The sequence below is a fragment of the Camelus dromedarius genome, chromosome 3, assembly GCF_036321535.1.
Source record: "Camelus dromedarius isolate mCamDro1 chromosome 3, mCamDro1.pat, whole genome shotgun sequence".
Taxonomy (NCBI): Eukaryota; Metazoa; Chordata; class Mammalia; order Artiodactyla; family Camelidae; genus Camelus; species Camelus dromedarius.
This window is the reverse complement of record NC_087438.1, coordinates 46,696,550-46,724,108: the sequence shown is the minus strand read 5'-3', so window position 1 is coordinate 46,724,108 and position 27,559 is coordinate 46,696,550. Positions and strand designations below refer to the sequence as shown.

The following is a 27,559-nucleotide window of genomic DNA, read 5'->3' as shown; positions in this document are numbered from 1 at the left end:
TTTCACTTGCCTGGCTTGTCATTCAGATCTCAACTGAAATTTCGCCTTCCCTGTTTAAGATAGAAATAATCTGCCATCATTCTCTATTATGTCACTCCACTTAGATTCTTTTTGTGGCATTTATCATTCCTGGTATGATTTTCCTTACCTGTTTATCTGTCTCCTTCCAGTAGAATGTAAATTCCATGAGAGCAGGGACCTTGTCTGTGTTGTAACCCTTGGATCTCTAGCTTCTGGAATAATGCCCGGTTCATAGTAAATCTGGTTCAGAATAAGTTCTTCATTTGCTAAATGTTGAACATTAGCAAGCTTTTCCTTTGATAATTAGATAACCATTTTTATATATAAAGCTTCTTGCAGATTATTTCCTTATGATATCTGGAAATACGGTTATTAGGTCCAAAAATATAAACATTTTAATAGCTTTTGATACTGTTGACTAGTTTTCCACAATTCTTCATGTGTGTATTGCTGCCAGTGCAACTGGAAAATGTCTGCTTTACCACAGCCTTAAACAGTAATGCCCCTTATTGCTTTCTTCTTTTTGATAGTTCTAGCAACAGTTAAAAAATACTAATCTGCTAACATGTTAGAATATATTTGATTTTAAGGGTGACATGGATGAAAATTAGAGTTGGTTAATTGTATTCATAAACATTCATATTTCACAAACTTGATTGTTCTGTTATTAAAACCTAGCAGATTTTCAACAAACTTTGAACTCTGGTCCTGACCAACAAAATGCAGGTGTTCCTGTTTCTTTTGTGTGTTCAAGCAGCAGTTCTTGGGAAAGCAGCCTTGTCCAATATATTTGCCACAAATTCAGGGCTAACCTATGACTGACTTGTTCCAAAGAAATGATTTTTACTTTTAGCAGTATTATTTGTAGATCTGCATAAATTAAAATACAAACCTATGTTCACATTCTTAAGTGTAAAGAAATTGCCATTTCCTAGCCCTCGCATTTTTGTCTCTTTGAAATTTTTACCATTAAAAAGAAAGCACTTCTTATTGTCACATTTTCCAAAAGCTTATGTGTGTTTTAGACACCGTTGCCTTCAGCTAACAATTCTTAACCATTGTTCCACAGAAGCATACATGATTGACAGCTTTTCCAATAGTAACCAGTTCCCATTAAGAGCAGCCAGATAGGATTTGGGTCCAGCTCTTAACCTATACCTTTTTCTTTTTCTAGAACTCCAAGCAGAATGCAAATGAGTAAGAGTGGTGTTTACTGAAATAACAGCATAGGTTCTAACTTTGGTGCTTATAAGTAACAAATCACTTTTAATACATCTGTGACCTCTGAAGATTAGTAGTGAAGTGGAAAGCTTGTATATATGTAGGGAAAGATAAAAGACATTGAGGCCAGAAGAGAGGAATAGGACATTTGGGTGAGGTCTGACCAGGAAAAACAGTAAATATTTGAGGATTGATTTTTTTTTTTTTTTTTTTTTTTTAGTTTAAAAATATTTTTGTCTAGTGAATACTGGTCTTTAATGGTTTTATTTTAATAAATGAGTATGGCATTGTATATTTTATTTGACAGAAATAAGGTGTAATTTGGCTCAGGAGCATCAGACTTAGTAAAAGAAAAAAATTTCTTAATCACAGCATATTAATTTTTTACTTTGGGATCACTTTTAAAGCACATTTGAAGGTTGTAAACTTATTTTCTGGTATTTTGTTGAAGAGAATTAGTGAAATGTCTTAAGTGAAACAAAATATTTGTTCACCTCTGTATAAAATGTGTATTCAATTCTTTTAAATTTCTTTATTTTCCTTGCAGGGTTTCAGACAAAATCAAAAAGAAGGAAGGTGCTCACATTTCAATTAAGGAGTAAGTCTGCCATCATTATAAAAGTAAATCTTACTTTTGTATACATTTTATATTTGTGGAAAGCATATTTAAAAATTGAAGTATTGAAAAGTAGAAAAGTTAATGTAAAATAATAGTAAAAACATTTTGATGCCAAATCTGTTTGATATGTTGATCTACATCCTTTCTAGAATTCTCATGATGTCAAAGTATCATCTCAGCAAGTACTTTTTGTTTGATAGTGTGGAAAGGAAAACATACCTTTACAATAAAGAATAGATCCTTAGAATCAGAGATGAAACTTTGCATCACTATAGTCAGACAGCCAGACTTGCTTTTTGATTTGTGATGCAGTAGGAAATACACTGTGTTACCTGTGAAGTGTTCCGTTCAAAAAAGTTGAACTGGAATGTAAACAAACCTTTAAGATCTACTTTCCAATTTACTGGAAATAACTGGGGTTAGAGCGGTAAATTAAATGACACCACAAAATGACTTTTAAATTTGCATACAAAAGTATTTAGAAGTGAAATGTTACGATGTCTCTAATGTATTTTTTTAATGATTTAGCAAAATGCATATATATGTGTGTGTGAAGCACGTGGCTATTACTGAATCTAAGTGGTGTTCGTATGGATGTTCATTGTACTATTTTTTCTATTTTCTGTGTGTATGAAAAGTATATAAGAAAAATGTTCAGCATTTTTAAACTAAATTAGTAAAAGCTAAGTGTCTATTATTGTATTCTCTTTTCACATATTTTATTATACTTTTGGTTCATATTCATCTATTTTTGATGTTTCAGCATTTTGTGCTTGCATGTGTGTGTGCATGCATCCCCACTTAATATCACATTTTAAAATTTTTCTTTATTCTTTCTGTCAGATTGTTTTCATGTATGTTATACTACTTTTCCTTTAGTTCAATAGCTTTTGGCATTCTCAGTAACGTTAGTAAATACCTTCTTATATGTGGTACTTGATTCTGTTCTAGCCTTAGGGTAACGTTGTGTTGTGACTATTTGATAAATGGTTGTGGACATTATGATTCTTGGTAGATGTTTCCATGTTGCTTTGAAAAGCAAATTTCAAAAAAGCATCTTTTTGATTTTCAAAATCAGTGCATTCTTGGGAGGGATATTTTTAAAATTATATAAATCATCATATTTAAAAACATAATTACCTGTATTTCATTCTTTGCTTAAAGTCTTTTTTTTTTTTTTCCTTTTTTAAAAAAATCTCCATTACGGTATGATTCCTGTATAGTAAGTTACATGTATTTCAGATGAATAGTTTGATGAGTTTTGATAGATGTATACACCAAAGAAATCACCACCACAATTAAGATAGCTAACATGATTAAAGTCATTTTTATTCAACTGAAGTTCTTCAGCTAGGTTATTTAGCTAAGTCTAAAAAGGTGAAAAGAAAAAGTAAGCAGGGTTGCTGTTCCAGGCAGAGAATGTATAAGCTGGAAACATTAGGGCAGTGTGTTTCAAGGCCTAAGGTAGCCCAAATGGCACATCACTGTTTCTAATGCCACTCAGCCTTCTTATCCACCCCCATCCATGTAGGTTCCCTTCTTTGAATCTGTTCTCTGCTTATTTCTATTACATAGCTTTTCACAGTATATTCTCTTCATTCTTTATGTACCTGGCTTTCCTCTGTCGTTAGAGGCAAGGCACTGCATCTTGTTCATCATGTCCACAGTATCTGGCACAGTCTCTTGACCTCTAAGATAGGCTTAGAGCATAGACTGGAGGGAATGTCAGAGAAGAGAGAAAATGGTAAATAGAAGAGAGATTTCAGAGTTGTTTTCAGATCAAATCTTTCACCCATCATGAAAGGTTAGGCCTCAGTTGTATGTCTTGCTAGAAGACTTTTCTTCATAAAAAATATTACATTAGGTGAATGGTTTGAAAGTTGAGTTACTTGTAGTGGTGTTTGACATAGGGTAATTTTTAGACACTGTTTTCCTTAACTTAAATATTGAATAATGAAGCATCTTCCCCCTTCAGTACAGACAAGTACTGCAAAATCAACACACTAAATGTCTAGACTAACCTTAGTAATAAAGTCAAAACAGATCTTGTTTTCTGGCTTTCACTGTAGTAATTGTCCTTGTGGTTGTGAGGAATCCTAGATGGAAAGTTCCATCATCTGTATCTGCATTCAGAAGAGAGGCAAACAGAAGGTGAGGTGCCATATTTGAAGAGTGCCTTCACTAAGGGATCAGCCAGAGATGACTTTATCTCAGTCATGTTGTAAGTTTAGCTTTCTGTACGGTTGCCATTAACAGAAATAAACTACAGGATTAATGGTTTAAGTTATGTGTTGTTTGAAGTTCTTGGTGAATGAAAAAACAGTGAATTCAATTCAGAAATCACATTCTAAAAGTTTAACCAGAGCAACTCCTGCTTCTGCAGAAATCATGTTTATATACAGTAGTCAGCAGAAGAGATTCGGTATTCAGTTATTTCATTAAATACTAGGCGCGTTGTGCCATTTTTATGTATGAAGTGTGGCCTTTCAAGAGGATTCATGAACATTTTTTACACGGCCCTCATTTTTTCCCCTGGTACTTTTTTGAGGTATAATTTCTGTATAAGTGAAGAGTTTGATCAGTTTTGAGAAGGTACATTGTTACTACATCAAGATGTAGAACATTTCCCTTAATCCAGCAAATTCCTCTGTACCCCTTTCTAGTCATTCACCACACTTACCTATCCTGGCAATTACCATTCTTGATTTCTGTGAGCAAAGAGTAGTTTTACTTATTTTAGGACTCCATGTAATGGAATCCTAATGACATGAAAATTTTCTTCCCTTTATATAATAATAGCCATATTTTTTGAGTGATCACTGAGTGTCCTAGACATAGTTATTTCATTTAATCTTTATACCACTCAAGTTAGATACTGTTGTTATTCTCATTTTACAGATGAGAAAGCAGGCTCACCGAGGTGAAATGACTTGCCTTGGACCATATAGCAAATGGTGGAACTCTATATGACTCCAGAACTCTCTCTCCAGCTCTCAGCCTCCCAGCAGCTGTTTCTTCCAGGCTCCAAGGAGTCTTGTGCTACACGTGCATAATTTAGGATTTGGGCAAGGACCTAAGTAGAAATCCTACGCAGATTTCTGGGGCTCCTTCTCTTCAAATCCCTCCTCTCTAGACCTTACCTCTTCAAATTCCAGCTGCCTTATCCCAGGGCCCAGAGTCCAGTGTCTGTTTCTTCCACCCACCCAGGAAGAACAGTACTCTCTGCTCAGGCTCTGCCTTCCATACTGCAGTTTGGAAATTGTGTCCAGCCAAGACGGTAGAATGCGAAGCTCACCTTAAGTATCTGCCTTTTCCAAGGATCTTGGTCCTGTGCTGTCTGTTGCCCAGTGCCTGGAAACAGCTGTATCGTAAATTGGGCCCAGATTTATAACTTATCACAGGAAAGCAAGTACACTACCAGCTATTCCTCCTACTTTTAAACAAACATCTCATCATTTTCTTCTTGAATACTTGGTTGCTTGACACAATTCATTGCATCACTTTTTCCATTTTGGAACAATTTGTTTTCAGTTGTTGGATGATTTCTGAAAGATTAATTAGTTGTGAAGATTAAAACATAATGTGCTAAACGATGATATACTCTCCATCTCTCAAGTACATAAGATTAACATGTCAAATTTGGAGTTGTTGATGTACATATTTCTACATGACAGTAATACATCTATTTTGGGCTGTTCTGTTAAACATAGTTCCATAGAGTTATTTTTGTGAATTGTTGATTAGTTTCATATATTGGCTCTCAGAATCTAAATAGATCATCAAACATTGTCATATTGCTTCCCCAGAGAATAAGTAGTTAATAATACCCTCGTTCTTTACATTTATCTAATTGTTAGAGTATCTGCTTGTTAAAGTTTATTTTAAAATTATTTCTCCATTGTTATTCATGTATATAAAATAAAAGCTCTAAAATAGTTTGAATCAATTTTTGAACATCATTCAGTTTATTTTTTTTTAAATTAAATTCTTTTTAAAAATATTTTATTTATTTATTATTATTTTATTTTGGTATGGAGGGTAATTAGCTTTATTTGTTTTTAAAGGTGGTACTGGGGATTGAACCTAGGACCTCATGCATGCTAAGCATGCACTTTACCACTGAGCTATACCCTCCCCCTCGGTTTATTCTTTTAATTCTTTTTTGTGGATTTTTTTTAAATGACAGTGCTGCTTGTTACATATAGCAATCTGATGAGAAAATATATTTAAATGAAAAAAGTAAGATGCAGAGCTGTGTGTATTATGCTACCTGCCATTTGTGTAAATATACATTTACATACGTGTGTATGTGCACTGATTATCATTTCAGGGTGATACTCATGTTACCTGTGAAGAAGGACTATAAGACAAAGGGTTGTGAGGGAGACTTCACAGTATATACCCTGCAGTATTTTTTCTGTTTGTGCTCTGTACATTTGCTAACAATAACAATATGTAATTAAGATAAACCTGGTAAGACGTATCTATCATCTTACTCCTTTAAACTTTAAAAAATTTTCATTTCTGTAGGTTATTCATACAGTGTTCTATAATAGGTAAGTACTTTTCCCTCATTATTTAAATGTGTGCCATACTTAATTAAGTGAGCTCTTGTGGATGGACGTTTAGGTTGCTTCCAATTGTTTACTATTTAATACCATAGTTAGCGTTCTTTTACATAATTCTTTTTGTAGATTTATGAATACATCTTTAGAATTATCTAATTAGATTGAATTAGATTCTAGAATTAGAACTCCTGGACTGAAGAAGATACACATTTTTAACTTTAATAGATTTTTGCCAAATTGCTCTCAGTAGAGATTACATTAATTTGTACTTCCACTGACGTTGTTTAAGAGTCCCTGTTTCCCAGTCTAGCCAATAATTTCTCAGACCTTTGGGTCTTTGTCACTCTAATAGTTGAAAATGGTTATTGTATTTATAATTTTTTATTTATCTTATTGTGAAGTTCAGCACCTTTTCATGTGTTTAAGGGTTATGTATGTTTTCTGAAAACTTTATGAACATCACTTTTTCCCACCTGTCAAGTGGGCTGTATGTTTTTCCCTTTTGATTTGTAAGAGTTCTTTGTGATGAGAGTTGCAAATACTTTTCCCCTGGTTTATCATTTCTTTTGACCTTGCTTATGGTAATAGTGGTTGTTGTCATGTTGACAGAAATATTTGCTTTTCATGTAGGCATACTGCTTAATTTTCATATCCTCAGAATCATCCCCCTTTTTATTGCTTTTCTTCTAATTCTTCTACTGTTTTAATTTTTTTCAGTATCTATATGGTAATTTTCTCATTATCATTTTAGATATTTGTGTTTACTCGCTCTTAAACTTTTGCTTATAAAATTTTATCTACAGTTTATCTTCATTATTCACAGATTCTGTATTTTCAGATTTGCCAGCTTATTAAAATTTATCTATAATCCCTAAATCAGTATTTGTGGAGCTTTCACCATCATTCATGGACACATGCAGAATGTTGAAAAAATTTGAGTCACCTGACAGGCATTCCCAGATTGAGCAATGCTCTGTTTTCTTGTTTCAGCTCTCATACTATAAACGATAAACAAATGTCCTTTTCGCAATCTCTTTAGTGTTACAGTTTTCATAATTTTGTGCCTTTTGATTTCACCCATTAAGATAATGCCCAAGCATTGTGCTGACGTGATATCTAGTATTCCCAAGTATAAGAAGGCTGTGATGTGCCTAACAGAGAGAATATACATGTTAGATATGTTCACGCATAAGTTGCAGTGCTGTTGGCTATGACTTCAGTGTTAATCAATTAACAATATATATGAAATAATGTGTCTTTGAACAGAAATGCACATAAAACAAGGTTATATATCAATCAGTTGATAATGTGACCAGAGGCTTGCAGGAACCTAGCCTTGTATTTCTTCTAAGAGCAGTGGCTCAGTGTTTGTGGCAACTTTTAAAAACATAACTGCCATGAATAATGAGAATTGATTCTGTGTATTTCTCTTCAAGTTATTTTACGGTTTACAAAATAAAGAGATAGTGAAAATAACTTTGTTAGCAATTGTAGTGAGAATTAAAATACAGCAAAACCAAATATTTATTCTGTATTTTTCCAGTTTTGAATGTTTATATATATATCTCCAAATTGGATAACATTCTTTGAATGCAACTAACCGTTCACTGGCTATTATGTACAGACCTGGAATACATTTATCTTCAAAATATTGATTCTAAATTTCAAATGCATCTCTAGTACATTCTAGCTTATTACTTTGATTCTTTATGCACTTGCTTTATCAAAACATAATACTTTTGAAAGCTTCTGTTTATTGCATAAACAAATGATAGCTATCCTCTTTGTTGCCTAAAAGCACAACATTGCGTTTTTAATAGCACCAGTTAGAATGATCTTATTGTTTCTGCATTATCTGTTACCTTCCAGTTACTTTGTATACACATCTGTCTTCCGTATCTGTTCACACACTGTTATCAAGTAAATTTTGGTGCACAGGCATTAAAAAAGATGAAAGAACACTGTCACATGTCCTTTTTGCAAAATGGAATGGTTCAGGCTTTTATCACAAAATATTATTATATTATACTATGAAATCCTTTCTGTTGAAGGACTAACTGAATATTACCATATTTCCTTTGTCCTCAGAAATATATCAGATCTTGAGTTTGAGAAAATTCACCTAAGTAGAATATGTCATCTGAAGATTCATCATCTGAGACTTTGCTTATGTGAACAGTCTCACTATTATTGGTCTAGAATAAGGATCAAAAATTTTTTCTTAAAAGGTTAGATTGTAAATATTTTAGGCCATAGTTTTGTAGCCTCTGGTCTAAATGTTACCATCTGTTCCCTTTACATTCATCTAATTGCTTTAATAATTATGGAATGACTTTCTCTGTAGATATTGTTCTCTTTGCCTTTATGGACAGAAAATGAAAAAATCTGAATTGTGTTCAAGGAAAACTTAAAAAAAAAAAAGGAAAAAAGACTACAAGGATGTTGTTTCCAGTCTTCCATTAAAATTTCTTGAAAGATAATCCAATACTTTGGGCAACAGAATAAGAAGACTGAAGGAAGGTGTAATAGTGATACGTTAGTTCACTACTGATGATTTATTCCATCATCCTTTTAGGTGATTCTGTACTTCCATGTTCTTATTTTATTTTATTTTAGTTTTTTTTTTTTAACATAGCTAGAGGTCATTGGTGTGAGTATATTATCTGTTGCTACATAACAGACTGCCTTAAAATTTAGCACCTTACAACAGCAAATATTTATTATCTCTAGTTTCTGTGGGTCAGGAATCCAGGAGCAGCTGAGCTGGGTTGTTCTCATAAGGCTTCGAAGCAAGCTGCCAGCCTCAAGTGATAGTCATCTCGGGGTTCTACTGGGGCTGGAGGATCTGCTTCCAAGCTCACTAACGTGGTTGTTGTCAAGAGGCTCTCTTGCTACCTTGGCCTTTCCAGAAGTAGCCTGAGAGTTCTATGACATGACAGTTGGCTTCTCCAGAGTGTGTGATCCAGTAGAAAGTGAGCAACACCACACACACACTTTCATAATTTAGTCTCTGAGTCACACACCATCACCTCCACCTTTTTCTATTCTTTTGAAGTAAGTCCAGGCCACATCCAACTGGAGGGGTCTACACAAGGGCAGGAATCATTGGAGACCATCTTGAAGGCTGGCTACCACAATGAGTTCATCCTAGGATGAAGAATAACTAAATATTTCAATATAAGGGATAATAAAATCACTAAGTTTCTGCATTTTGGATTTATAAAAGAGTCCAGTAGACTTGGTATAATTGTTAAGATAGGAGTTTTGTTTTTTTCAAACAGTAAATTTTCTTTCTGTTCTTCATCAGACCTCTAAGATTGAGTCATGAATCCTTACAAATAGTTAGAACTGCTGAAATAAGAAACTCATAAACTGAAATTGAGTCCATTGGACTGAGATAATATAGTAGGAATTAATTTCCACTTTCTGCTTCCCTTATAAGCTTTTTAAATTCCTTCTTATCTGTTGTGCATTAAAATAGATATTTCAGGACCATAAATTTTCCTCTGAACAGTACTTTGGTTGTATTCTGTAGCATTCTTATTTTCTAGATATTCCAAATTTTTAAATTGTTTTTAACTCTAGATATGTCTAATAAATGTTTAATTTCCATGTAGTTAGGTTTAATTTCTAGTTTTATTGTAGTTATAGGATGTTGTTTGTATTGTTCTAATTATTTTTTTTACATATGATTTTGATCATTGTTTTTAATGTTTTAAATTGTATTGGGACAGATCAAATACCAGTGCTCCTGAAGAATTTTTTTAACTATTCTTGCTCGTTTACTTCTCCAAACGAATTTCGCAATTAATTTGTCTAATTGGTTAACTGTCCCATAAAGATTGAAATTTGTCTTATATTTAATCTTTATATTAGCATATTTTTATTCTAGTTTTATTTACCATGATGAGTGTATTGCTTTCCGTTTTCTCTCTTTATGACTTTATAAGAAAATAGATGTTTAAACGTCATCATTGTATTTAGACTTTTTATCTTTCAAATTCAGGTGCAACTGTCTCCCAAGGAGAATGTATTTTGATGTGCCCTGGTCGATGTGAACAAAAGTTTCATCATTTTCTTCATGAATACTTGGATAGGTGCATGTCATCTACATTTCCCCTTGTTGGATGTGTCTCATGCCTAAATAACCAGTTAGGTATTTGGAGGGAATAATTCATTTGAATAATTGAACAATGGAAATGTGAGTGATTGAAAGAAACTCTAGGTCACATACAGTGCAGAAAATTTATTCTGTCAAAATCACAATTAAGCACATTTGTATATTTTAGCTTTCTTAGTAAATATGTTAAGCTTTTTATTAATACTTTAAAAATAAATGATCAATCTTTTTTTTTTTTAACCATGACCATCTGATTTTTTGGGGTGGGGGTGCAGAACATACATGGTAAGTTGGAGTCTATCTAATGATGTAGAAAAGCACTCCTCAAGCTTATTTGGTAAAGGATAGTATTGAAAGATGCAAGCACTTGTAAAACAATGTTGCTGATAATTCAAAATTAGGGAACAAAGCCTTGCTGAAGCTGAATGTCATAGTCATAGGACTGGACTGGGCCAGTCAGGAACCAAGGCTGTGTCCTGTTGCTTAGACGTTATACTGTCAGTCTCCTCCTTCACCTTTTCTTATCTGTCTACCTCTTTTCTAGCTTTCTCCACATCCTTGTCATGCATACTGCCTAACGTGACTGCCCAAGCTATTGTCTCTTCACCACTACCTTGCAGTTCCATCTGCCATCCCTTTGACTATATGTCTCTCAGTTCAAATTCTATGGAGAGGTAAAAGTCACACTGTTTAGTCTAAGGATTAATGTCCATGTGCCAGAGATTCTCCCTAGTCCATTCAGCCATGGGAGAATATGTTAATATGTTAAGTGCTTTCTTTCAGAGGTTTTTGCTTGGACAAACTAAATGTGCCTAACATATTAGTAGCTGCCCAGTATTTGTTGAATAAGTGAATGAATATTCAAGTGCCTGGTAAGTAAGCTTTGCAGAATGGGATGTTCTATGGCTAAAGCTTTTTTGTACAGGGTAAGTGGAATTTTATCTTTTTTCATGACAATCAGCTAATATTTTATACATCTAGTGTATATTAATTGCCTAAGTATGTGCTGGGATAAATTTAGTTATGAAGGTAGCTTACTTGCTTTGTAAGATTTTTGAATGTTACCCCCCTTAATACCTAATACAGTTGAAGAGTAGTTGTAGGTTCATGAAAGTCATTCATTTCAGCAAATATTTAACTTTGTGTTGGACACTCTTCTAGGTGCTTGGGAGACAGTAATGAACAAAACAGAGGAAAGTTCTTGCTTAAAATGGTTAAGAACTAGCTAGTAAACAAGTATAATTTATAAGGTGGCAGCTAGTGATACATGTCAGATAGAAAAGTGAAAACAGGAAAGGAGGTTAGGCAGAGTGGGACTGGAAGCAGGGATGCTTTTTAAAAAATGGTCAGGGAACTCCTCATTGAGGTGACATTTGAGCAGAGATCCAAAGGAAATGAGAGCCATTCACATAAGTAGAGGGAACCTCCCAGGGAAAGGCGTGAAGGGAATAGCAAATCAGCTTGGCTTGGAGTGGAAGTGAGCAAGGAGGAAAGATTGAAGGAAAGGAGGTAAGAGAGGTAGCCAAGGGTCAGGTCATATGTAGGCCATTGCAAGGTCTTCAGCATTTACTTGGAGCTAGGAATCCATTGGAAGATTTTGAACCAAAGGTGTAGCATGATCAGATATATAGAAAGAGCCTTCTGACAGCTATGTTGAAAATACACCATAAATTTCAAGGGAGAAAGCAGGCTGATTACTTAGGACCAGTGAGCTTGGATCTGAGTGTATTTTGCAGCTGGAGCTCAGGATTTGCCAATAGAAAGAAAGTAATCCAGAGTGACTCCCAAGGTTTTTGGCCTGAGCAAGTGGAAAAATAATGAGATGGAGAAGTCTGCCTCAAGGGTACTTCTGTGGAAGGGAAGGATAGGAGTTGGGTTTGGACATGTGTAATCTGAAATGCCCATTAATAGGAGTTGGATATGTAAAAAGAGTTCAAAGGAGAGATCTGGGATAAAGATGAAAATTTAGAAGGTAGCATAGACCTGGAATTTAAAGCTATTCAAATAGGATGAGATAGCCCAGGAAGTGCATTTAAATAGGGAAGTGAGAGGAGAACTCTGGGATATTCCCTATGTTCAGAGATGAGGTATGAGGAGAAGCAGTAAAAGAGACAGCTCTCAATGAGTAAGGAAACCCAAAGGGATGCCCTGGAAGCCAAATGAAGAAAGCGTTTTCAGGAGTGATGGGCGGTATCAAAGGGGCCGATAGGTCAGATGCTGCTAACGAGTCACGTAGAATGAGGACTGAGAAGTATTCACTGAATTTACCAAGGTGGAGATCATTGGTGACCCTCATAAGAGCTGTTTTGGTGAAACAGGAGGTGGGAGAGAATGTAACAGTTGAAGACAGCACATAAAAACAACTCTTGCAGGGAACTTTGTATTTCTGAATTTTTGTTACATTTGGGTTATTAGTAAAAATCCTATTAGATATAACTTTGAAGTTTTGGTGAATCTCGTTTAAGTTGTGTGTGTATACTGTATGTGTGTAAATTTTATATAAGAGTTCTTACTGTGGGTCATGGTTAAAAAAAGTTTTGAAAAATACACAATTAGAACAAGAAAATGCAGGGGATGTTAAGAAAAGATGGAGGATATAGGAGACATTACTTGTGTGAGCACTGGTGAAGGATTTAAGGAGCTGGAGAGGATTAGAATACGTGTAAGAAAGGGAGAAGTTTAGAAACATAAGGGTGAGTGTCCAGGCAATGAGGGATGACCTAGGAGTTCTGTGGAAATTGGTGTATACTGGAATAAAGGGCATGGTGACCTTATGATCCAAAAATACTTTTTTGTGGAAATAACTCATTCTCTATGAAGGGCCAGGGCACATTAGTTTAGCTTCATAGGCCTCTAAAAATGTAAAGACATTCTTAACTCACAGGCCGTACAGGCTGTAGCTACACTTTGCTGCCCCCTGCTTTATACTGGAAGCCCTTAGCAGATGCTCTGGACAATTAATTTGCCCAGAGTCGTGTTAGTGTTTTTAAAGTATCATTTTTAATAACATATGCAAGTGATATAGAATTCAGGTAATTATATGCAGGTAAAAAAATGTAAACCTCCTACCCCTGTCCGCTAGCTATCTTGATCCTCTCTGTGGAGTCTGTCATCACCATTTTCTCATGTATTAAAGAATTTTTCTATGAAGGTATGAACATGCATCTAATAGTATGTTAATCTTAAGAAATTTAACTAGGTTCTTTTTTGTTTAGGTCTGAACAAGTTAATAAGTAATACTTGTACCATTTATCAGGTTACTGCCTGTCCTGCAGTAATGCATCTGGACCCTGTAAATGCCTCTCCCCTGTCAGCAGGCACAGTGTAAAGCTTTCTCAGTAGAGGTTACTGGTGAGACACTGGAGGGGCAAGAGACTTCTTTTCCTGAGTCCAGTGTGCCTCTCTGGCACATGGTTTCCGCAGCCTTGTGCAGTGCCTGGCTTCAGCAGTACCCAGTGGCCATCAGCACCCTCACATGAATGGTTTCCTGTGACACCCCCCAAAAAACTTTCTAAGCAAAGTGTCCCAAGCTTACACTGTCTTGGGCTGTAACTCGCCACCCTCTCTGTTGTCCATGGCTGTACCTTCTCCACCAAGGTCTGGATCTCAGTCCTGGGTTTCTTTTTTTGGTGCTCTGTCTCAGCCTAGGGTGAAGAGCCAGTAGGCTGTTCCCTATACCTGCTTCGAGTTCTCCATTTCATACTACAGTCTGCTGTCACAGTTAATAACTTTTTATAGTAAACTTCCCCCAAATTACTATGTGGTGTCTCTCCTGATCAGACTAATACAATGCTTAAAACCTTTCTGATTACAAAAGAATTAGATATAAAATCAGACCAGCAAGAAGGTAACTCATCTCACCTTCTAATAATCTCATCCTCCAGAGCAATTATTAATGTTGTAATGCTAAACTAGTTTTATACTTTATTATTTAAATAAAACAGGTACTTGTAAAACAAAGCAGTACAAAAAGTAAAAAGAATGCCTTCCAGTCCCACTGTTTAACAACTTAGACTAGTTATCCACTATTACCATTTTGTATATTCTTCCAGAAATTCTTAATGCATCTAGAAACATGAATATAGATATATATAATATATATATGTATATTTAAACAAACAGAATCATAACATATACACTGTCCCTATGTTTCATTGTAAAAATAAAAAGGCAAAATAACGGTTTTCCAACTTATACTAGCATCATGAATTTGCAGTGGCCTCCTAGCCATTCAGAAAACTCTTCTACTTAACTTGGTAGGAGTGAAATTCTGGACACAAAGATGTAAACATCCACATCAAATGTAATACCTTGAACCCTATGACGTCACTGACAGTATGTTCTCCCTGAGCAGAGTGGAGTCATAAGAAAATTCTAACACCATTTTAAATGCATATGTTGAACTCTCAAACATGTTATCTAAAAAAGCATTGATACTCAATATTCTTGAAAACAGATTTAGCTCATTTCTAATAAAGCTCAATTCTAAACTGCATTTTTTGCTTAATCAATAAACACTGAATCAAAAGCTTCCAGAATACAAGCGTTTCCCCTAAATCTTATTTCTTTACATTGGCAGTAGATAAAGGGAAGGTACAAATAAACCCTACTATACCAAAGTTAATTAAATATGCAAAACAGACCCTACAAGATATACAAGATTAATACCTGTTGTTTCACCTTTGTGTAAAACTGATTTAGTTCTTAAGTTAGCCATTTCGTAATAACTTGAATATTCTTTTGTATTAAGACTTTAAGGTAGATTGGTGCACTTCTTCCCAGCCCCATCCTGTGGCTTTGTGTTCCTGTTTATCGTAGCGAGCCTGATGTTTACCCAGGGTAATGAAGAGTTAGATGTGTAAACTTGATTGAAGGACTCATCTTTAATTGGGGAGGATCACTTAGGAACTTCAGAGTTACTGGCAATATCTATTTCTAAACTCAGTAATGGGTAAGCAGGATGTTTGGTTTTTGTTTTTTTTTTTAATTACATGCCTTAACATTATATTCTTTTGTGTGTAATATTTAATGGTTTTTGGATAATTAGGTTTTTAGAATTATTGATGAAAATTCCCAATATATCATTTTTTAGCTAATTCTATTTCTGAATGACTGGCAAGAATGGCAGTACCCATTTCCAGAAAAAGGTTAAGTGTTTAGATTGAGGATGCCTTTCTTTCATGGCAGTAAGCAGTGTGATGTCTTCTGCATCCAGGAGCCAACTTAACATGTTAAGTCTGGTGAGGCTTGGCAGTCGTAGCACACACTGACTCAAAGACTTGACTGTTCTGGCCTGAGCTCTTATACATTCTGTGAAATGCCTGTTGATAGTTAGTTCTCGCAAGTTTGGCAGGTTGTCCAGTGCTTGAAAGAAGTTTCTATATCCTTCTTCTGTAATCTTGTGATTAATTGAAAGATCTAGCTTCTCAAGTTTCTGGAAACCTCCATCGACTGCTCCCTTGGCTGTAAAAGCAAAACTATTTACATAAGTGGAATCATATGGACTTCTTTTCCAGTGCTTAGACTAGGTTATTTGAACCAACCTCCTCTCTCACCATCACTGAAAGTAGAAAATGCCCAATTAAAAAAACAGCTCCTTAAAAATTCCAAAGACCTGACAAGTTAATAAAGAACTACATAGCCAAAACCAAAGGAAAAAGCAGAAACCAGAGAACTAAAGCGAAGCTCTAGAGCACTGAAACCACTTTTACTATGAGTGTATTGCCATTCCATATAAACAAAAAGTGAGGAAATTAATTACCAGCCCAGCCACATTGAAGGAAATACTAAAGAAGTTCTTCAGGCAGAAAGAATATGGTCCCTGACAGATGACTAGAAATCCAGGAGAGACAAAGGAGCAATAGAGACAGTAAATATATGGAAACTCTAAATAATGTTTAAAACAGTAATTTTTCATGGAGTTTCAATTTATGCAGAATTAAAATAAATGACAACAACAATGCAGAAGATTTGAGGGAGGTAAATAGAATTAGATGTCCTGGAGTTCCTACCTTGCTCATGACATGGTAAAAATACTAATTTATATTAGTGTCTAATAACTCAGGGATGTAAATTTTAATATATATGATACCACTAAGAGGGTAAGAATGTATAATAAGCCAGTAGATGGGGGAAATGGAATAATAAGTGAAGCAAAAAAAGAAAAAAAGAATATATCTTATGGGACAAATTTTTTAAATAGCAAATAAAGCATATATATAAATTCAGATATAGTAAGTATATTAAATGGATTAATACTCCAATGAGAAGTAAAAGATTAAGAAATTACATTTTAAAAAACCTAATTGTAGACATCCGGTTATACAGACATAACAAGAGCCATACCTTAAATATAAAGATACAGAAAGATTAAAAGTAAAAGGAAGGAAAAAGACGTGAGACACAATTACCCAAAGAATGCTGGGGTAGCTATATTAATGTATGATGAAGTAACTGACTTCAAGGTAAGAAGCATTACTAGAGATGAAGAGGGTTGATCTGCCAAGAAGATTTAACAACTCTAACTTTCTATGTACCTAGGTTTAAAATACATCAAGCAAAAACAGAACTAGAAGGAAAAGAAGACATCCACAATCATGATGGGTGATTTTAATATACCTTTTCCAGTTACTGACAGAATAAGCAAACAAAACTAAAAACAAGGATTTGAGTACTTTCCACACTTGATATTAACTGTGGAAAGCTCATTTTTTTTCCAAGTGAAAATGGAACATTTACTAAAATTAACCACTTTAGTATGTATTTTGTATTATGCTGGCCCATAATACAAGTCTCGACAAATTTCAAAATTGAAATCATACAATGAATATTCTATGATAACAGGGAAATTAAGCTCAGAAATAGGAACAAAAAGGTTATTAGACAATCCTCAAATATCTAGAAATTAAGCAACACATTTGTAAAAAACTGGTGTGGCACGAAAAAAATGACAACTGAAATTAGTATTCTGAACTGAAGAATGAAAATATGACACTAAAACTTGAGAGGGAGCTAAAGCCAAAGTTAGTGCTATAACTATCCATCTCAAGAAAACTGGACAAAACAAATTATACCCAAAGAAAGCAGAAAGGGATAATAGAGGTGAGAGGAGAACTATTAAAGAAAAGCATATGTAGACAAAAAAATTAAAATTGATCAATCAGGTTAAAAAATAGAGAATGTATAAATTAATATCAGAAATAAAAAGATGAATATCATCCCAGATCATGTATTTCTAATGATTATAAATAAACATTATGAGCAATTTTAGAAAAAATTAGAATTCTTAGAAAAATGTAACTTGCCCAAACTTGCCAATGATAACACATAAATGTGTACCAATAGAAACTGCACAGTGAGGTGAAACAACTATCGGTAGGACTGTAAGTCGGTACAACTATGGAAGACTAAATATATACCATATGACTCAAAGCCTATCCCTAGCAATATCTCTATATATACACATCAAAGGTCATGTATCAGAATGTTCATAGCAGCATTGTTCATAGTAGGCAACTATTGTAAACAACTCAGATAGCCAGTTGAATGGATAAATAAGTTGGGCTATGTACAGTCATACAACGGGATAATATATAGCAATGAAAATCAGTCACATGCATCAATGTGCATTAATATCACAAGTATAATGTTGAGCCCAAAGAGGCAGACACAAGAGCACACACTGTGTAGGATTCATGACATGAATTTTAAAACAGGTAAAACGAATCTATGGTAAAAGAAAGTAGTATAATGATCACCTTTGGGAAGGAGGGGAACGCAGTATCAGTAGGGACACAGAGGAGGCTTCTGGGATGTAATACTCTATGTTATAATCTATATTGCTACCCAAGTATGAATAACAGTTTTCAAGTACGTTCACTTGAAAATTCGTTGAGCTGTACACGTAGGATTTTGTACTTTTCTGAATGTGTATTAATCTTCAATCAAAAAAAAACCTAAAAAAAGGAGTACATGGAAGGTTTGTGACCAGGTGTCTGAAACACTAGCTGTCAAGAGCACAGACTTGAGAGCTTGAATAGTCTCAAACGGGAGGCTATCGTTTACTTGAGATCTGACCAAAATGAACCTAAACACAGAACATTAGAGGGAACGGTATGATGGTAGAAATGAAGTGGGTTGAACATTTTTAGAGGCGCAAATGTTTTTGAAGATACTTTGCAGCAGAAAGCTTGAGTAATACCACTGGCTTTCATGTGATCCGAAACAGTTTAAGTGAGGGTAGCTCACCAATTTCTATCACGCTGTCGTCATCCAAAGTGTTGAAAAATGAGAGAACTCGGAGATGTTGAAGATGTTGACACTGCTGGATGATTAGTATGGCCACTTGATGAATACCATCCCCAGAAGGAAGCAGCAATTCTTCCAGGTTATTAAAAGAACCTAAAGTATAGGCTATCAGAAGAGACAAAAAAGTTATTTTCTGTACCGTGTTCCCAAACAATGGTAATATTCAAATTCGTGCACATTCCAGGAGGCCCCATCTGGCTAGCATAGAGGCTATTCCTCTTCCTCTCCCAGGGCTGGAGAAATGGGTCGGCCTACACCTTCATTGCTGCCTCTAGACAACCATTCCTCCACCCTTCCCCAACCACTCTCTCCTACACTCAAGACCAGAGTGCCTATCTTGTCTCCATTTCCTCTTAGACTGAAGCTTCTACTGGCTTCCAGGTTACTCTTCTAGCCCCTCAGTGCCTTCTTACCATCCTGCTGTCATCCTCAGTGTCTTCTACCTCTGCCTCCTAGCACTAAAGCCTCACCATCCACTGGTCATCATTACTTTCCTTTTCACTCTGATCGCTCCTTAGCATGATACATTATGGATCACTCGATCCCTAGAAAGTTGTGTACTTCTGGGGCCTCACACTTGCAACTATTTTGAACACTTCCTAGCATAAAACAATGTTCCAGGCTTATGTTTTCCTTTTCTTGTCCCAGTTATTTTATCAGCCATTTCTCCAAGCACCCCGGTTCCCTTTAGGGAGGCTAGTATTTAGAAGTCAAGATCTGAGGAGTTGGTGTGCTCATTGCTACTAGAATTCTTTCTAGTCTCTCAGGGGACTGAGTTGAGAAATATGTATATATGTGTGTGTGTCATGAGATATAAATTGATCAATACAGATATCCCCATTATCTATGTATATAGGTTAAAAACCACAAGTCCACACCAGTATTTCCAGTTCTAATACCTCAGGTTCTAGCCTCTGCTTTCAGTATTTATAAACTCCTTCTCCAGCAGTGAAGAAACTTGGCTCATTATATTCACTGTACTACTTGGCTTAATCAACCTGTTGTACATGCTAGCCACCATCCTTGGCCCCCAATCCTGCCTCTGTCGCCTCAGCCCTCGTGCCCCTCCTCTACCCACACAGCTGCCTCCAAAAGAGGGAAAGAGGAGATCCATGTGGTCCTTGAGCATGCTCAAGTTTGAAAAACACTACTACTGAACACTCCCTGACTCCACTGACTCCCCTTTTATTTTCCTGTGTTAAAAACAAGATAAGCTCCATGTCACCAAACCATGATGTAATTACAGTTTTGGGTCTCCCAGCAGTGGAATCTTAAACTAGTCCATCAGGAATTGCCTGATCAGCACTAGTTAGGCAGTCTGCCTGATAGCCCTGTCATCCTCTAAAGGAAGGTAACCTTGCAATAACAACTCGCATCTTTGCCTAGTATAACTTCCTTGTCACTGCTCCCCACTGCCTGTAAAAGTCCTTCATTTTGTACAGCTCCTCGGAGCTCTTTTCCATCTGCTAGACTGGATGCTTTTGGATTCAAAATCATTTTTGTTCACATAAACTCTTAATTTTTGAGTTTTCATAACCTTAAAAATAGTTTTACCTATATCGTAGAAACATTTGAAACAACAGGTATTTAACATATTTGGAATGGTAGCTGGCAATGAAATTGCATAGTGCTATAACAGATATGTATTCTAAGAAATGAGTCACTGAGAACATCGTTTTGAATGACATCAAGTGCGATCAAGGCATTTGAAAGGTAAAAGTTGAGCAGCACTGTCCCTTCTAATGAGCAAGGGCAGGTAATACATATTATAATTCGCGATATCTCATGCAAAATAGAAGAATTTTGTAGGGAAAGAGAATAAAGAGTGAGTAAAAGGCACTGTTCTGTAAACATACCAAAAATTTCAGCCGTTTCCTTATCAGAAAATTCTTGGTGCTGAAGATTTAATATCTTCAGAGAAATAAAATTTGGCAGTACAGTGACTATAAAAGGGAAAATAAAAATTTAGTTATGTCAGCTACAGTTCTTATACCAACAAGTAATGTGTTTAAAGAGTATTTTAAAAGTGATAGAAATTAATGTAATAATTCATATTGAATTTATTAGTATGACAAGTAGATAAAACAGATCTTTGCTCAGGGAACAATTCTGATAACTAGAAATGTTTAAACTTCTAGAAACAAATATACTACCTTATTTGAATATTTAAGATCAGGTATCTATTGTAATAGCTTTTGTTCTTTGACATCAATTTCATATTTAAAATTTGGCTGTTTTTAAAAAGTGCTTAAAATGACTCTGTGTTCATAGAAGTATCTTAAGCCAAAATTTTACAATTATAGCTCTTACCAAATGGGAGGGCATTAAAAAATGGTCCAGAAAACTTAATTTCTTCAAGTTTCTTGCAGGAAGCAAGTACAGTCATGAGAGACTCAAAATCCGAAAAGACATTACATTTCAGGTGGAAAACACGAAGGTCTAGAGAATTCTAAATTAATTTGACTGTAAAATATCAAAGATTTCAGAAATCAGAGAAGATTGCAAATTTCTATCAGAATTAGCCATATAATTTAGTATTTTGTTTCAACAGTACTGAATTAAAGCATCATGATGTCATGAATCAGGCTTAGATTCGGGTTCTGCAACTGATTAGTGAGCTATGTAAACACATAGTTACTGACCCTTCTCTGGGGGTTCAGTTTTATCTTCTGTATAATAATGGCATTGAATGAATGGCATCAGTTAAAACCTTCAGCTTTAACATCCTAATGTCTCTTAAGTTTGCACATAACGTTTACCCTATAGAAATACTATGCAAAGAAACATAAAAGCAGTGACAACCCTGAAGCAAAATCTAAATTTGATGCAAAAATTTCTGACCAATGTAAAACTACCAGCTTCAATGAATTTTTTTTGCATGGAATTCTGCACGTCAGTTTGGTAGAGATTAACCTTTTTTTTTTTAAATTGAAGTATAGTTGATTTACAATGTTGTGTTAGTTTCCAGTGTACAGCAAAGTGATTCATATATATATATATATATATATATATATATATATATATATATATATACACATACATACACACATACACACACACACATACATACATGCATACACATTCTTTTTCAGATCCTTTTCCATTATAGGTTTTTATGACAAGATACTGAATATAGTTTCCTGTGCTATATAGTAGGTGAGATTAACCTTTCTTCAGTCTTTAGTGTTTAGCCTTCACTAAACTAAGGAATTGATGATATCTAAGTCATTTTGCTAAATGATATATTTAAGAAAGATGGCTGTATAGGTTGTTCATCAACCATGAGAACAGGCTGATGAGAAGCTGGGAAATGCTTCTGACTGCTGCCAGTCCGCAGATTTCTCCATTTCCCCAGCTGTAAAATGAGAATGGTAATAAATAGTACTCTACCTTGTAGAATGGGTATGAAGATTAAGTGAGTTAATATTTATAAAGTGCTTAGAACAGTTCCTAGCATTTAGTAAAAGCTCAATAATTACCAGTAGCTCTCTGTTTTTTTAGCAAGAAAGAGTGCTATTCCCACAATTTAACATGGATACAGGCTAAAGCTTCCATAGAACCTTTAACCTTAAATAAATTATTAGCCTTATATCCAGAAGGAACCCTACTTCAGGATGATACCTGCACCTCAATGTTCATAGCAGCATTATTTACAATAGCCAAGACATGGAAACAGCCTAAATGTCCATCAACAGCTGACTGGATAAAGAAGATGTGGTATATTTATACAATGGAATACTACTCAGCCATAAAAACCGACAACATAACGCCATTTGCAGCAACATGGATGCTCCTGGAGAATGTCATTCTAAGTGAAGTAAGCCAGAAAGAGAAAGAAAAATACCATATGAGATCACTCATATGTGGAATCTTAAAAAAAAAAAAAAAAAAAAGCATAAATACAGAACAGAAATAGACTCATAGACATAGAATACAGACTTGTGGTTGCCAAGGGGTGAGGGGTGGGAAGAGATAGCCTGGGATTTCAAAATTGCAGAATAGATAAACAAGATTATACTGTATAGCACAGGGAAATATATACAAGATCTTATGGTAGCTCACAGAGAAAGGAATGTGATAAATGAATATATATATATGTTCATGTATAATTGAAAAATTGTGCTCTACACTGGAACTTGACACAACATTGTAAAATGATTATAAATCAATAAAAAAATTAGAAAAAAATTATTAGCCAAGTAACTTTTCCAAGTGATGTAAAAACTAGTAAATCAAAGTGCCATTCTTACCTAGTTTGGAAGGACCATTCTCAGCTGAAATTCGGATAAATAATTTCTCCATATGGTGAAGATTTAGGAATTCTTCAGGAATGACTGAAAAAACATTTTGTTGATCATCCAGATTCACAGACAGTTCTTTCAGGCACAAGAACTTGTCCAAATTAGGAAAGAGTTGATCTAGAAAGCAACACAGTTTCCCATTATTAATCTAAAGAGTTCCAAGAGGAATTTTGAAACCGTCATTTTGATTCATCAGATTATTTTCTTATTTTCAAATGAAAACCTTTCACATAGCATAAGACATCCTTTTTTAGAAAGGATATATATGTAGATAAAGCTTTTTGTGTCATTATTATCTACAATATGAGAAGTCCTGTATTACACTCTGGATTCACAAAGATGAGACATACTCTCAACAAACGGGGCTAGGATAACTGAATTTCCACATGCAAAAGAAGTTGGACCCCTACCTCCCACCACCATATACAGAATTACCTCAAAATGGAGCAACAATTTAATGTAAGAAGTAAAACCATACAACTCTTAGAAGAAAAACAAGGGTAAATCTTCATGACCTTGGATTTAACAGTGGACTCTTAGATACACTACCAAGAGCAGTAGCAAAAAAGTAAAAAATAGACAAATTGGACCCCATTAAAATGTAAAACTTTTGTGGACCAAAGGACATTATCTATACAGTGAAAAAGGCAATCTACAAAATAGGACAATATTTTAAAACCACATATCCAATAAAAATTTAATTATACAAAGAATTCCTATAACAAAAAGACAGCACAGTTTAAAAACAGGCAAAGAGGATTTAATAGACATGTGTCAAAAAAAGACGCACAGACAGCTAATAAGCACATGAAAAGATGCTCAACAGCATTAGTCATCAGGAAAATGCAGATCAAAATCACAGTGAGTTACCATTTCACACCTAGTAGGATAACTGATTTTTACAAAAACAGCCTCAAGGATGTGAAGAAATTGGAGCCCTTTTACATTGCTGGTGGGAATATAAAATGCTGCAGCCAATGTGGAAAACAATTTGGAGGTTCCTTGGAAATTAAAACAGGATTACTATCACTAATACGATCCAGCAATTCCACTTCTGGGCACATATCCAAAAGAATTTAAAGTAGGGTCTCAAAGTAATATTTGTACACCCATATTCACAGCAGTGTTAGCCAGAAGAAACAATCCAAGTGTCCATCAACAGATGAACTGATAAAATGTGACATATACATGCAATGGAGTATTACTCAGCTATAAAAGTAGTGAAGTTTTGACACATGCTACAACATGGATGAACCTTAAAAATGTTATGCTAAGTGAAAGAGGCCAGACACAAAAGGACAAAATACTGTATGCTTTCACTTATATGAAATATCTAGAATGGACAAATTCATAGAGACAGAAGGTAGACTAGATATCAGCAGCTGGGGAGAAGAAGGAGTTATTGCTGAATAGGTAGAGTTTGGCATGATGAAAAGGTTCTGGAAGTGGATAGTGATGATGGTTGCACATTATTGTAATTGTACTTAATGCTACTGAGTAGTATACTTCAAAATGGTTTAAAAGCTTTATGTATATTTTACCATAATAAAAAAGTATTTGAAAGAAAATGAGCAAAATTTTTCTAAATTTGATGATAAATGTCAACCCACAGATCCAAAAAATGTTTAGTGACCCTCAAGGAAGATAGATACAAAGCAAAGCACACCTAGGCATTTAACAGACTGGTGAAAACCAAAGCCACATTAGCAACAACAGGAAATGAAAAAAAGTTAAAATAACATTCACAGAAGTATCAAAAACAGAAGTACCTAGGAATAAATTTAATGAAAGATAATAAACTTTCAGTCTACACTGAAGACCCTCAAACACTGCTTACAGAAGTGAAAGGAGGCACAGGTAACTGGGAGATATTTCCCATGTATTTATTTCCCAAAGAGTACAAGCCCTTTCTTCCACGAAGCAGGTGGGGTAAGGGTAATTCTCAAGCATCATTTACATATAGAGCATTCTTTCCTAATAACGAGTCATTTGTTTGCTAAAAGCCTTCATTAGTTAACATTGTATTAACTTTATCAGAGTTTGAAAGCCATTCTGTTATTTGGAGGCCTTTCACTAGTTCATATCACTGGCAGAAATAAGTTAGTAAAGGTTTATCTTTGTCTGTTCAGTCAGCAAGCATTTATGGTCTCATGCTTTCAAAAGTTTTCATCCATCTAAGAGTGAGAAAATACAACTACACATGAAATAGGCTGATGTTTACCTTGTAGCTGGGTTACCTCTGAGATTTCAAGAGACTCCAGGGAAGGCAGAGTGAGAAGTAATTCCTGTTCCGCTGCACTCAGCTCAAATTTGCTTATGGAGCACTTGGTGAAAGAGGCCTTAAACTGCTCAAGAGCTGGGCGGATGCATTCAATAAAGCCTCTGCTGCCCATTAAGTGGAGTTCGATGTGCTCTGAAGCTGAAAAAACTTCCATTAGAATCCTGAGCATCTCCTGGTCCACAGCATCTGTACCAGTCACATGAACTTTCAGAAGAGGAATCTTGTACTGCTTTGGAGAAAGTTGCCAATAGCCAGTGCTGATGTCTGGTGGTGTATTGAGTCGCATGTTCAGAAAACTCTTAATGTTTTCCTCTTTTTCAGCTAAATTCTGCTCCCATTCATTCATTGGTTCAAAGGCAGAAGCACAGTCTTGATCTACAGTTGGTACCTGAGATTTGTCCAGAATTGTTTCCAGGACTGAGAAATCTGGTCTGAGTAACCTGTCATTTCCTCTTATGGAGAACTGGATGCTCTTCAACATTAACAAGCTTTCGGGGTGATCAAAAAAATACTGTAACTGAAGTACATCCAAAGTGAGGGTTCTCCCCTGAAGGAATTGCAAAATAAATGGGGAGCATGTAGCAACAGTGTTGCTTTGATAAGCAATTTTTACAGCCAGAATGAATAAATGTTTTGAAACCAATGAAAAGTAATCTTGTGGACTTAACTGCCACAGCTGCCTAATAATTTGCATCTTCTCGGAAATTTCTGGACGGTGCTTCAGGTAGTCATCATTTTCAGATATATTCTCCAGTGACTCTTTATTATCCACCAAAAGAAGCAAATGAGATACAATTTTTGGCCCTGCCTTTGTTGAAGTGTGGCAGGAGACGTAGTTCAAAAAGTTTTCATAGGGACATACAGCCATCAAGGATGAGTTAATTTGTTTCAAATAATAAAGTCCCAAATCCTGATCTTCTTGCTTATCTGAATCCAGGAGTTCAGTCAGCCTCATCCCAGCAAGAAATTCTTGAAATGCAGGATTTAAAAACCGATAGATTGGCCTTAGTCTCTGGGCTGTGAATTTGCTCATCAGGAACATGGCTAGATCTTCATCAATCCCTGCGTCTATGAGATCATCATCACTGAACTCAGAGCAAGATGAAAAAAACCCTCTCAAGGCCAGCTCACCACAGGAGGACACAGTTGCTCTCAGAAGTTCAGCTTCAGTTTTGTTCTTTAAGAAAAGGCATTTCATATAGGACTTGAAAACAGTCACATCATCAAAGGACTCATCAAAAGGATACTGAAGCCAGTTAGCACAGACTGCTGCCACAAAGAGGGGAGTTTTCTGAATTCCCTGCAAATTTTCATTCTTTCTAAAGTGAATCATAAAATTTTGCAGGCGGGTCATGTTGTGTGAAAAGAGTTTCCGTAATACATAGATAGTATTATAGAAGGGGAACGCTTTGATCTCTAGAACTGTGTCTAGGTAGCGGCGGATGTTCTTGGCCCTGTTTGTATGGACAGCAATCAATAAACAGGTTCTTGACAAATGGTTTTTTTGAATCAGTCTTTCTATGACTTGGGGGACTGAGCACATTTCTTTGTAGTCATCCAAAAGGAGTAACACCTGATTCTTCAGCTGCTGGATGATATTCCTCAGGCCCATTTCAGTAACAGAGCCTTCTGTCTCTGGGAGTTGGTCACTAATGATGTCGGCCAGGCCCTGGTCCAGTCTGGTAGAGCTAAGGGAGAGATAGAAGACCAGCTGGAACCTGTTTAACAAGGGACAGCATCCTGATGCCCAGAGGAGAGCTATTTCCTTCAGGAGGACTGTCTTTCCACTACCAACTTCACCCTCCACACACATGACAGAGTTCAAGGTAGCGAAGACTTCAGGCAACACCACAGGCTCTCGCATAGGACTGCTGATATGTTTTGAAGCCAGAGACAGATCACAACCCAGCAACTGGTCGGTGGCTGGACAGGAAGAGACCTCCAGCAAAGCCATGTGGCAGAAACGAGCATTGGTGTAGGCTTTTCTCAGTCGCTCACTCAGACTCTTTGCTTCCCGAAACCACTGGGCTTCACCCTGAGCCATCTCTGTGGAGAGAGGCAAGGAGGCACAGTTACAAATACTCTTCTAAAATCCCCTACATACAGATGTATGTACACATT

At 35.6% G+C, this 27,559-nt stretch overlaps 2 protein-coding genes across 13 annotated transcripts in view; one reads left to right on the top strand and one right to left on the bottom strand.

Annotated features, from left to right (window-relative positions):
- Positions 1-25,930, top strand: part of LOC105084773 (survival of motor neuron protein) — a 43,851-nt gene extending 17,921 nt beyond the window's left edge. The window contains exons 8-10 of one of the 10 annotated variants that reach the window (XR_004134803.2): positions 1,790-1,863; positions 6,392-6,417; positions 10,436-18,962. Coding sequence is in view for 6 of the 10 variants with exons in the window: in XM_064481304.1 (XP_064337374.1) it covers positions 1,790-1,837 (48 nt within the window). In the remaining 4 variants the exon portion in view is untranslated. Of the gene's footprint in view, positions 1-1,789; positions 1,864-3,930; positions 4,083-4,759; positions 5,808-6,391; positions 6,418-10,435; positions 18,963-25,759 lie in introns of those variants that run through there. The other 9 variants (XR_004134804.2, XR_004134814.2, XR_004134811.2 and 6 more) reach the window with 9 other exon arrangements.
- NAIP (NLR family apoptosis inhibitory protein) overlaps positions 10,661-27,559 on the bottom strand; it is a 39,440-nt gene continuing 22,541 nt past the window's right edge. Inside the window, exons 10-15 of one of the 3 annotated variants that reach the window (XR_010378606.1) lie at positions 25,379-27,484; positions 23,107-23,274; positions 21,167-21,319; positions 20,713-20,799; positions 18,797-18,961; positions 10,661-16,012 (exon numbers count right to left, since the gene is read on the bottom strand). Coding sequence is in view for 2 of the 3 variants with exons in the window: in XM_031446531.2 (XP_031302391.1) it covers positions 15,648-16,012; positions 18,797-18,961; positions 20,713-20,799; positions 23,107-23,274; positions 25,379-27,484 (2,891 nt within the window). In the remaining variant the exon portion in view is untranslated. Of the gene's footprint in view, positions 16,027-18,796; positions 18,962-20,712; positions 20,800-21,166; positions 21,320-23,106; positions 23,275-25,378; positions 27,485-27,559 lie in introns of all 3 variants that reach the window. The other 2 variants (XM_031446531.2, XM_064481297.1) reach the window with 2 other exon arrangements.